The 13,132-nt window shown below is 39.6% G+C and overlaps 1 protein-coding gene across 1 annotated transcript in view; it reads right to left on the bottom strand.

Annotated features, from left to right (window-relative positions):
• Positions 1–13,132, bottom strand: part of pitpnm2 (phosphatidylinositol transfer protein, membrane-associated 2) — a 35,698-nt gene that overhangs the window by 17,361 nt on the left and 5,205 nt on the right. The window contains 5 exon segments of the mRNA XM_029444332.1: positions 9–335; positions 2,385–2,618; positions 2,982–3,103; positions 4,129–4,343; positions 11,119–11,368. Coding sequence (XP_029300192.1) covers positions 9–335; positions 2,385–2,618; positions 2,982–3,103; positions 4,129–4,343; positions 11,119–11,196 — 976 coding nt within the window. The 5' untranslated portion in view covers positions 11,197–11,368.

Here is a 13,132-nt window from a genome sequence, read left to right as displayed (position 1 = left end):
GTCCTCACCGCCTCTCTTAGATGACCTGTTGGAGGACCTCGAGGATGTGGACCACTGCTTGGTGAGCTCCCCGCGTGTCTCCAGTGAATCTCCCAGCTTTCCTCCTCCTTCTGCGTCTGCAGCCGATCCCACGGCCTGAGCTCCCTGCTCCTGGTCCTGGCTGACGGAGGTGTCTGTTCCCCCCTCTTCATTCAGGCTGAACTGGGCCATCTTCTTAGCTAAAGCCAGCTGGGTCTCCAGCTCCAGCTGCCTGATGTCCTCGATGGTCAGGCCGTACCACTCGTCCTGCCAGCACCACGCCTGCCGGTGGGCTCGTACCATTACTTTACGCAGGCCTGGAAAGACAGCAACAAGGATTTATTGGCATTTTAGTGAAGGAACAAATCATTCTTCTGTGACATAAATCAGCTAAAGTGGATTAACCTTAAAAATAAGATTTGTGTGGTTGGCAACTCTATAATGAATTGTCAGAGATTCACAGCTAACAAATGTCAGGTAAAGGTCCCGGACAAAGGTAAAGGTTTGGTTTCAGACTTGAGGAGCGGCACAATGAAGGCTGCCGTTCTTCAACCAGACGCACAAAGTGGATGCTGTTTAGCAAATGACACATTAAATTGAATTTTCTAAAATTAAGTTTCTTTTTTTCATAATTCTGTTGCAGCAATATGCTTTATTTGTTTATTGTTTCAAGCTACAGGCTCTTATAGAAATGTTTTAAACATAAGATTTGACAAATATATTTGGTATTATCTTGATCTCAATGACATTATCTGATTAAAACATTTATATATATATATATATATATATATATATATATATATATATATATATATATATATATATATATATATATATAAATATATATATAAATATAAATATATATATATATAAAATAATTATAATATATATATATATATATATATATATATATATAAAATAATTATTATATATATATATATAAAATAATTATTATATATATGAAAATACATTACAAGTAAACAGAGTTGAGAAATCCCTGGATCCTTTAAAGGAGACTGAAAGGTGATCTGTCAAAGGAGATTTAATCTCCATCAACGTCTTTCTCTTGATGGACTAAACAAGCACCAGCTGGTTATAAAACCTGAACCCTACGAGCAAATCATGATTAAAACATCCAACCTGGCAATAAAAGCCAAAATTAGCAAACAGAGAAAGCAATTAAATTATTAATCAGTGGAAATAACCAGTGACACATTAATAAAGCTTTGAAAGGTTCTGCATTATACAGCCCAAAGACCCTTCCAGCACAATGTAGAATAAAGACACTGAGAGCCGGTTTACTGCAGATGAGATGCAGCGGATGTTTGAGAGGAGAAGCTGCAGGTGATTTTACCCGAACAACAAGAAGGCAAAGTTCTTTAAAAGCATGTGGATGCAACATGGACTAAGAAACTAACATTTTGTGGTTGAAGATCTGTTGATTAGACCACGGAGTGAGAACGGCATGAAGATAGAGCAGCTGCTGTTTAATTAGCCTGGAAGTGAACGCTGTGAGGGAGTGTAAACAGTATAAACAGTCTTAAATCACAGCAGTGAAACAGAAACACCGGCAGGAAATTAATCCAGTCCGCTGTGTTATCTCAGGGAGCCAGACTCTTCTCTGCGCCGCTCAAACACTTTCTATAAGGTGTTATTATTTTATTTATTTGACTACCTGTCCTCTCACTATTCCTCACACTCACCTTCTTCTTTTCTTATTCTCTCTCTCTCTCTCTCTCTCTCTCTCTCTCTCTCTCTCTCTCTCTCTCTCTCTCTCTCTCTCTCTCTCTCTCTCTCTCTCTCTCTCTCTCTCTCTCTCTCTCTCTCTCTCTCTCTCTCTCTCTCTCTCTGCTCCACACACCTGAGCGTTTCATTACTCAGAGCTAAATCATTAAAGAGATCAGATCCTTTGTTTTCTTATAGTTACTCATTGTTTCACACACACACACACACACACACACACACACACACACACACACACACACACACACACACACACACACACACACACACACACACACACACACACACACACACACACACACACACACTTTTTCAGGGTTTATTTCCTGACTTTTCATGGTTGTACTTCACGTTAGTTATTCACAACTCTGTGGGGTTCCTTCACTATTTAGAGTTAAGACCTTAACACACTGGAAGTGTTTTTTGTGTTCAAATTAAATCACACAAAACACCTTCATTCTTAACTTTTCAGCACGTGCACTGATTTGTCAGCATTAATCCCAATTTAAGACTTGACTTTACATTTGTATCCTTGACTTTTCATCGCCTTAAAAGTGCCTCAAAGAGTGCAAACACTCTTAAAGACAAACACACACGCACACACACTAATCTGCCATACCTACCCACGTCGTGTATGAAGCGTTCGATCTTGGACTGCATGCCCCAGTATCTGAACTCCACTTTGCAGAGCTTGTAGGCACACATGACGGGACATTCACCGAGATTCTGGTTGATCTCCTCGATCCAGTCGTCCGACAGCGGACCCCGTTTGGTTTTGACTGACTGATACAGTTTAGGGTCTTCTTCCACCAGGTACTCGTGAGGAGGGATGTAGTCCTTTACGATGTCTATCGGGTCTGCAAGGGGGACAAATTATTAGTAATCACACAAATCAAATGCGCAGGACAGATGTCACAACGCCCTGACTGAACACCTGAAAAGTGGTGTGTGTGTGTGTGTGTGTGTGTGTGTGTGTGTGTGTGTGTGAGAAAGTTGCATGTAATAACTCTCTGCAGGGAATGTGTCTGCACATTTTTCCTGCACCCTAGTCAATTTTAGTATTCAGAGGCTCAACAGCAGCTCTTACACTCCCTCAATCTGTATCCCTCCACATCACACTGTGCAGACGACTCCTGATCCGGCATACACTTAAATAAGAGTCCTCTCGGGGAGTTTTCATAGCAGAGGGTGTGTTGTTGCGTGCATGATGACAGACTCACCTACAGTCCTCTGTCTCTTTTCAGCAGAAGACATATTAAACACGTCCACTTGATTTCCAGTATCTGGTTTATAATACGTCTCAATGTCTATAGAGAATTTCTCTACAAAGGGACAGGTGTACCTGAGAAACAAAGGAGAAACAGTTGTTTAGAAGTTAGAACGTGTCTTTTAAACCCTTTTGTTTAGTGTATATTTTATTATTATTCTTTCTATTTTATTTTATTTCTTTAAATATGTTTTGTCCCCTTTTTTTTTAGTCCTTGTTACTTTTTTTACTGACTTACTTACTGCCTGTTTGTTGCCCCTATGACGGCTTTTTGCACATTTATTAAGTCATATAAAGACCCAACGTGTGCCTGAGGTTGATCTGTTCTGCATGTTTGCAAGTTAGAAAGGATCTTGAATAGGAGATGGAGCCAGAGTCCCTCATCCTGAGCCTCCCGTGCAGATATGCAACACCAAAGACACGATAAGAGATTGGACTTTATTCTTACTTATGCTGCAAGAAAGAATATTTTATTGCAGTGGATAAATGACAAAGTACCAACTGTTAAAGGCATCCAAAGAGTGCTGTTTGATTTAGTGTCTTAGATGTATATTACATTCAAAAACAGACCTGTAGAGCTGCAGGGACTTTCTTCTTATTATTATTTAAACATTTTCATTGTGTATTCTACTCTTTTGTATAAAAAAAACCTCAATAAAATTGTATTGGAAAAAAAAAAAAGTTGAGATTTGTGTCCCTGAAGCGCCTTCCTCCATCACTGTGACAATTCTCTGGATTATTAATCCACAGATTAAGTCACCTGGAGGATATAAAAAGTTAAATATTCGGCTGAAATTGTTCCAAATAAAAAAACCGGCTCCATCAGCAATATCAAGTGTTAGTTCATTCGTTCAAATGTATAAATCAGGAAGCCGTAAAATAAAAAGTCATTAACGTTTTATTACTTAAGAGTTCAGTCTTTGTGCTTTAAATAATGGCAGCTCCCTAAAATCCCTTTATATGATGTATGCTTAAGTGTTAACACATCTTAGTGTTTGGGCACTTTTATAATATCTTCAAGTCCGAATGACCATTCATCATTTTTAATATGTGTGTGATGAGTAATGTGTGTAATGTGTGTGTGTGTGTGTGTGCCTCACCGGGTGCGTGTGTAAGGGTAGGCGTTCCAGGACTCCTCCTCCACTCGGAGGGCAGCTTGAGGCAGAATGGCACAGAACCAGGACGGGATGTGTTTCCCGATGTGGTAGACCTTGTGTGTGTACTGGCCCGAGCCTCCGGGGCCGTCCTCGTAAGGCTTGTTCTCCAGGATCTCCACGCCGCTGCCCTCGCCACAGCTCTCCTCCCTGCTCTTTTTCTGCAGACAGAAAACAAGACATAGTGAGGAGAGGAGATGTATAAAAAAAAGGTCTATTGTATATATTTATCCTATGTCGCGATATAAGCTTTATTTTTTTATTTTTCTATATCATTTCACTTAAAACTGTAATTTTTGCAGTGTAGTTCTTAATAAAATGAGAAAATACTTTTTATTTGTTCAAGTATTTAATTTACACAGGAGTACAAAAATAGGTTTTACTACGAGGTTATTTCATATAGAGTATTTATTTAATGAATTAACAGAAATATGCTATATTGTGATATATTAAATATAAATTAAATGACCTATATACGGCTTTGAGGTCTCGAAAAGCGCTATATAAATTCAATTTATTATTATTATTATTATTATTATTATTATTATTATTATTATTATTATATATTTGGACAGCCCTATCTCACACTTTAGAGATAATTTAGTGGGTAAATTGAAACTGCAAAAGTGAGCCAATGCAAGACTAGGATTCAGACTTTCTCTTGACACACATCCTGCCTCCTCTCCGTTGACTTCAAAGGAAACCCCTGAGACCTCCACACAGCGCTCCCGTCTCTCAGTCCCTCACAGAGCTGGACGGATGATGCAGCAGATGCAAAGGGATGAGCCACAGAAGAACAAGCTGCCACATGGAAAGAGAAGAACCTGCTTTTCTTTTAACTCTTTTAATCACATCCTCTTAATTCCTCCACAGCTCACTAAATGTTCCAAACTCTGTTTTACTGATGAGTTCAGGGTTTTAAGAAGGAGCTCTTTCTCTCACTGCGTAGAGACATCTGTGGTCTGGTTTCGCTTTCTCCCCAGCATGAAACCTCCTGTGATAAGGCAGCAGATGGTTCACCACAGATCCTGTAACACTGAGCTGTGTATTAAGCCTGTCGCCCCACGGAGGGAGACGTGGATTACAGCATCAGTGTACATCTCTTTAAGAGGCTCTCCATTTAGACTGGAACTGTGTCGGGGGGTCGTCGAGTGTTAATATGGTAAAATACATGAAACCCCTGCAGGATATGATACAGGAGCCCAACTATCTACCGTTACCTGTGCTGAAATGATTTGTCAATTTATCAATTAGTCTATCAAAGCACAATTCAATTCAAGTGAATCATTTTTTTACGAATTCAAGGATTAGGATTATTGTCATTATGCAATATAAGATTGCACAATTGAAGTGCCAAAATAACAAATAAATAACTTGTATGGAATATATACAGTATATACAGGAATATACTAATTCTAGAATAAATAGAAAAGGGAAAATATCAACTGTTCTTCGCTTCTACTATATAAAATATGATGCTTTCTTTTATATCATATCAAATTAAATAATATTGCTGGGAAATTTTGATGGACATTTCTTTTTTGGGCATTTTACAATTCATCGATACATTAGTACATAACTAAAATAAGTATTAGCCCTCACCTAAGATGCATTTTTCAGTCAGTTATGCATGTCTCAACAACAGCATAGCAAGCATTCATATAGGTTTGTTCGTTAACATGCAGATATGGGTCAGATTAACGTCTAGTGAGGCCAAAATAAACCCTTTTTGCTCCTCCCACTCTCGGTGCATATTCCCAGACAAACGTGCATTTAATCAAATTCTCACAAATTAATGCACCAAACGAACTGTTTCTCCAGAATCCTCAACTCCCGATATTAGTTCCCTCTTTTCGCACATTTAAAATCAACATTTTTATGTCAGGGAACATGAGATAAAGAATAAATGACAGTGACGACTGTACTTAATGAGGATCCGTCATGCCTGGCCGATCCCCCCCCCCCCCAATCCAATCAAGGTCAGAGTCGGCCCTGAGACGATCTGCGTGTCTCCATTCATCCCCTCAGAGGGAACTCGGGCCCCCTCTGAGGGTCTGGGCTTCACTTAAAGCGTCCTACAAGTATTTGGGAACTATAAAAAAAAAGAAGAATTAAGTGATAATTGAGAGTAATACTGACACGGAGGACAAGGAAAGCCGGGGAGTCGGGGAAACTCCCGGTTGAACGGACCCAGACGACAATGTTTTATCGATCTTTCATTGAGTCTGTGCTCACTTATATCTGCTGGTTTCAATCTCTCAAGGTCAAACAGAAATGTACTCAATATGTTGGACAAGGAAAGCGTAGTTATGGTTTAACTTATCGGTTTTTAAAATGTGTTTTTAGGTCTTAATGTTGTATTTATGTGCCTTGTGTTAAATGTATGCATCCCACTGCAAACACAATTATGGATTGATTGACTGAAGTTGATACAAATCCACACTGATGATGGAGCAGGTACTTTCAGGTTTATTTGACTATTATATACAAGTATAAACTTTAAATGTTACAGAGCATAGTGTTTAGTTTTCTCTTTGTCTGTTTGTGATATCTTTGCACATTTAACCTCTTCTGTTGATGTCTGGACCTTTTACTCTTTTGTATAAACTGTTTTGTATTTTATTGCATGCGTGTGATCGACGTGTGCACGACTCTGCTGCCAGATCACCATTAATCAGTTCAAATGTGTGTCTACTGCATGTTTCAGCACAACCAAGATAACTTTTGATGCTGTTTTAATAAAGTAATTCAATCTTAAATCTAAGCTACGGAGCTTTATTCTCACTGCTGACTCAGTCAGGTGACAGCACAGCAGATCTGTATTCTGGTGTCAGACTGATGATTGAAAAGCTATTTCATTCCTTCCATTGTAATGCTGCGGTACGAGGAACAGCACTACGTGAATACAAATCATCGCGATCATTATTAACAGCAAGAGTGGGGTGCTCGGGGTCAAGAATGAAAGCTCAGATTGAACACGGAGCTCTCTCTCTTGAAGACTTTAGGGAGGTGATATCAGTAATGAAGGTCAGAGGAGGCAAACAGCTGGAAAATTGCTGTAATCTAGCAGGTAATGTAATTTAGGAGAGGAGCTAAGGGCCTTAAATTACCCTCCTCGTGTCTGCTGCAGTACAGGAGGGAGAGCAGAGGATCTGTATTAATGACACACAGCTCTCAGCTACAGAGGCGACTACAAGGCAGGGACGTACTGAACAACAACCGATACTACAGGTCTTTGTTGGGTACAAAATTAAAGTTATTATCTTGCACAATAGTCCAACAACAATCAACCAAGACTGAAAGTCGAAAGCAACAGTCAGCAGTTTTAGTATAACCACCTCGTGGTAATATAACCTTCAATCCCCTCTCCGCTGCTGCACTAGAAAACAACATCATCGTCATGTGCAGAGTGGAAGCTTTTCTAAACCTGACGGTGCTGCGTCTGCTGAAAACACACACACACACACACACACACACACACACACACACACACACACACACACACACACACACACACACACACACACACACACACACCACACACACACACACACACACACTGAATACACTATATATAATATTTGTTTATTTATTGCAAGTAATGTCGTTATCGCGATATTCAACATCATCGCATATTTTTCTCACATCATGCAGCCCAAACTTAGCTAAAAGCTACCATCAGCGTGCTCATATGCTCACAATGAGAAGAAAATCAAGGTACCAAAGGTACTAAAGTACAAAGTACAGCAATCCATCCAGAAGTTGTTTTGCTCATTTCACTCATTGGAGCTGCAGGAGAAGTCCGTCCAGTAGATGCTGACATATTTCGCTACACAAGTGAGAACTTTGCCCTGCTGGTGGCGCTGGATGAAATGGATTTATTTAGCACATTTCATGGCCATCAATCCATGTCAATGATATTAAAGACCGACACCGAGTCACACCTGTACTGTGGCCAAAAACTAAAGGAGAGATTCAGGTCAAATATCAACCTGCAGAAAGTTGAATCAATGTGAGGAGACTAAAGAAATGGAGGCAACAGTCTTAACGGAAAAGTCTCGTCTTTACACCAACATTTCAAACGTCATTTGTCAGCTAAACATGCAAAACATGTGAAATATGTCTGCAAGCAAAACATATAATTCAACATATTCAAAGAATGAAGTTATATGCAGAAAGAGAGAAGAAGGTTTGTAAAAGAAAAACGTGAAGAAGAAGAAGAAGAAGAAGAAGAAGAAGAAGAAGAAGAAGAAGAAGAAGAAGAAGAAGAAGAAGAAGAAGAAGAAGAAGAAGAAGAAGAAGAAGAAGAAGAAGAAGTGAAAGAAAACAGATCCCATGAACAATTTGTGCAGACACTGAATCATAATGGGTCCGGCTTTGCTGAGGGTCTCGGTCGGTTCTGCCGGGCTGAGCCGTCCCTGAATAATTTATGTGACACCGCAAGGTCAGCATAAACCAGGGGTACAACAACTCCCCTCCTCAGGCGTATGTATGTGCAGACCCACTGGAGCAACAGCAGAAGCTCATGCATCAAACATTATCACTGGCTGCTCAGACATTTCATACTTAGCCGCTCTGACATTTTTCAAATGATGTGTTATTACGCATGCATCAAACTACTATCAGTTCAGTGGTTAAATACAAATAAAACACAATGAATAAATGTTATTTGAAATAATAGTGAATTAAATCACCAAAGTCACTCAATAAGACAAACTGACTAATCGATGTAAGCAGCAACGTCCCCGTTGTGTTGAGTCTGGTGAGAGTGTAGATAACGGCTTCAGCTACTTGCCCGAATGTTTTCATCTAACGATACTCTTACATAAATAAATAGAGCTTTTGTTGGGGACTATTTTCATGAACCCACATTTGGTGCTCTAGTGCATATTTGGGGGAAGCAGAACGGTGTACGTGTGTGTGTGTGTGTGTGTGTGTGTGTGTGTGTGTGTGTGTGTGTGTGTGTGTGTGTGTGTGTGTGTGTGTGTGTGTGTGTGTGTGTGTGTGTGTGTGTGTGAGTGTGTGTGTGTGTGTGTGTTCGTGGAAATGAAAGAACATGTCAGCCAGTGCAGCAGCTCATTGATGTGTTTTTGATCTTTTGTTGTTTGGTTTTTTTTTGGACCACAGTGAAGCTGCATGTCAAGAGATTCATTTAAAGTAAAATAATCTCTAACAACACGAGAGTGTTCATGTTATTGTGTCCACCCCCCCCTGTGCATGAGTGATGCCTGTAACATAAAAGTGATTTAGAGCTAGACATATAGTTGTCATCGCAACGACGACTGCGCCATCACGTCCGCCCTCCTCGTCTCTCTTTCTTACCGCCCAGACCACAAACAAATGATGGCAGCAGCCGCCATGCTGTAGCTGATGTCACCAGTTACCATGGCAACCGGCACTTTGCTGTGACGCTGAGCGGGAGGAGGAGGAGGGGTCCAGCAGTGTGTGTGTGTGTGTGTGGATTAATGTGCATCATCATATTCAGGAGGTTTGTTGAAGATTTATTCTGTCCACATGTGCATAGTTTTGGCCATGGGTTGAGGTTTTGTTTCATATTTTAAACATATGTTTAAAATCTATCTATAGTTTGTTCTGATGCTGTAATGTTAAGATATTGGTCTTCTCTGTACACGACATGTATTGCATATCTAAGGGATCCCTCTTCTTCTTTCTAAGGTTTGTCAGTGTTAGTTTAAAGAGGTGGTAATATACTGTACAGATTATAAAACCTGCAAATTAGTGATTTATAATCTACCATAATTAAAACGCTATGTAAATCGAACCATATAATCACCTATAACTGCTTTGATAAATGTGTTTTAATTGTTTTACCTCTGACAAGGAGGTTATGTTTTCAGTTCTGTTTGTTGTCAGCAGGAAGACGGAATAACTACCGGCTGCATTTCCATGAAACTTGGTGGAAGGGTGAAGCGGGGGCTAATGAAGAACCCATTAAATGAAATCAGATCCAATCACAGGGCGTATAAACTCATTATTCTTCACTTTTGGTAACATTGCAAGACAGGGCATGGCCTTGCCAGAGGTCTGCGCTCTCGGGGTGACCTTCTAGTATTAAAAATGTTTCCTAAAATAAATCAAACTAATGTTTTAATCAAACATCAAACATTCAAATGAAGTGACGATAAACAATTTTGGGTTCAGGCGGGAATTTAACATCCTTCTCTCGCTCAAAAACAAAAGAAATGGAAATATCTAATCCGTCTTTTCTCGCACTTCGCTGGCCTTGTTGAATGTTACACAGTCTTTTTGTTTATTTTTATCTACTTAGTCATGTTTTTAGTTTTACCAGCACTGTGTGTTATCTTACTAACTGCGTAGTCTCAGAAAAAAACATGAAGCCAAACATCAAATGAATATCTTCCACCAACAACAAACAGAATTATCATAATGATTCAACCCTCAGTCTTATGTAATAATATGCACATAATAACAAACTTAACTCTATTATTTACATGCTTTTTCAATATACAAGAAATGTCATACATTTATTACCAAACACACAAAACATAAATGATATACTTCCCCTTGATTTATGGCGAATATCTGACTCAAATATAACGCTTGCGTTTACTTTTCTGCATTTATTTGCAAAACAAAAGCACTTCTTACCCATGTTGGTGAGTGGATTTCTTTATGTAACTGTATGGATGTGTATTTGCACAAAAGTATTAAATAAAACAGGCATATGGAGCTCCGTCCCTCCCGCCCCTGTGACCATTTTCTCCACCGCTCTAGTTCTGGTACAGTATGACACGATGACACTTTACACTCCTGACCTCCTGAACTCACAAGAAAACACTCCAGAGTTCCAGTTTTCTTGTACTTCATCAACAACCGTCATGAAACCCTTTAAATTAATAATATTAATAATATAAACAGCTTTACACTGTGTGATTTTGTTGGAAAACCACTCACCTGGATCATGTAGAGCTGAGCAATGCGGTACTCCTCCACGCTCATCGGCATGGGGATGCGATACTCCTTGATCAGCATGGTTGAGCTTGAATTCAGCCAAATCCGTGTGTGTGTGTGTGTGAGTGTGTGTGTGTGTGTGTGTGTGTGTGTCCAAAGGCGAAGGAGTGAAGGCAAGACGCTCCTCACGGTCGGCTTGGCTACCCGAGCAGCATGTTCAAACAGCGAGGATGGGAGTCATCGTTATTCACACCTGAGAGAGGACAAACGAAAACAGAGATAAGTCAAGGTTTAACAAAATGTAGGTTTTAGCTTCCAGCATTACTTACAAATCAGAGGAGGAGTTAGCATGTTTGCCTCAAGGATTAAACCTCCCCCCGTACACAAGCCAACAATTCCTGTGTGTCCTCCAGCCCTCCTCCAGATCTATTACAAGGTAATCCACTGACCTAGCAACATCGCTCAAATCCCCCAGCAACCTAAATCCCTACGTCTAATCACACTGAAGATTCAGGCAAGATGTGGTCAATGCAGCCTTTAAATCACAGTACTTGTACTTTAAGAGTGTTTTCTTTTTCTTTATATTTGTACTTTTTTTCCACATTTTTGAGTGAAAATTGTAGATTTTACTCCTCTACATTTACACGCCAGCGGAAGTGACTGTACTAGTTATTTTACTAGTTTTATTAAGACTTTACACACCAAACATATGATCAGTTTATAAAATATGACGCATTGTTAAGTGCACTTTTACAAATATTTTATTTTTTATTTTATAGTTTGGTTTTCTTGGCCACTTGGGGGCAGCAGAAACAAGTTGCAAAGACAACATCGACATATCATCATTAAGTTGTAAGCGGTTAATTATTTCCACATCCAGCAGTTACAGAGCAACACGATGATTCATTAGGAGTCATGTTTCCAATATTCACTTTCTTTTAGCTCCGTGTTTGCTCTCCACTAACTACGAAGGAACATATTTGTGTCCACTATGTTCAGCAGCTCGTCTGTCTGCTGTTTTCTGCAGATAGAGAGTGCACAGTGTGTTTTTACAGCTTCTCCGAACACGAAGCCACGAGAGCTGTGAGAGTGAACCACAACAGTGAAGTTGCAGCCGGACGGATAAACAATGAGCTGAAACTCGTTTTCAAATTGTTATTTCATATATTGTTATTATAAATATATCGATTAAAGTCGCTTTAAATCTTATTTTCTTTCTTACATTTTTCATAATTCTAGTGCAGCATTTATACATATGAGAAAACACCATTAAAGAAAAAGTCTTGATACTTTGCTAATAATATTTCTGTATTTTTACTTGTTTTTATAGTGTGGTATTATTACTTCTACTTAAGTAAAGGCAGTTTTAAGGGTAATGGCTCGCCCACTCCATAAAAAAACAACAACATGCATCCAGACATTAGTAGAATGTGATCAGCCAATAAGAAGCAGACAGGGACGAGTTCAGTCACATGACAATAGCTACTTAATCTCTGACAGATTAAGGACTGAAACTCTGACGCTGTTAACATGACAGAGGACGAGGAGGAGGCGCTGACATGTCAAATGAAAAGTGAGTGTGTGTGTGCGTGCGTGCGTGTGTGTGTGTGTGTGTGTAGGTTGTGCCCCACCGTCTATCCATCTGTGCATGATTAGGTTATGCATGTTTGGTTCAAGCTGCTGCAGCGCTCACTGCAGAGGTCAGGAAGTACAGTATCACTGCAGGCTCTTCCTGTCAACAACATGGGGCTTCATCAGCTTTTAATATTTATTTAATTTTTTTAATATCGGCTAAAATAGCAGCCTGGCTCTTGGCATTTTACAACTCCAGTGTTCGTGACTCAGAAAGAAGCCTTTGGTGAATACTTTGTGTGTCGCGATGTACCGGTATAGACGATACGATACGATGCTTACTGGAGGTCTGCGCTCTATGAGTGTAGTATAATCCAACAGCTAATGCAGCCAAACCAGAATCTAACATCATGAATCAAGAAGTATAATCATTGAGTCAGGCTTT

This window comes from Cottoperca gobio, chromosome 12 (genome assembly GCF_900634415.1).
Source record: "Cottoperca gobio chromosome 12, fCotGob3.1, whole genome shotgun sequence".
Classification (NCBI taxonomy): Eukaryota; Metazoa; Chordata; class Actinopteri; order Perciformes; family Bovichtidae; genus Cottoperca; species Cottoperca gobio.
The sequence above is the reverse complement of the archived record's forward strand: the minus strand, read 5'-3'. Positions and strand labels throughout refer to the sequence as shown.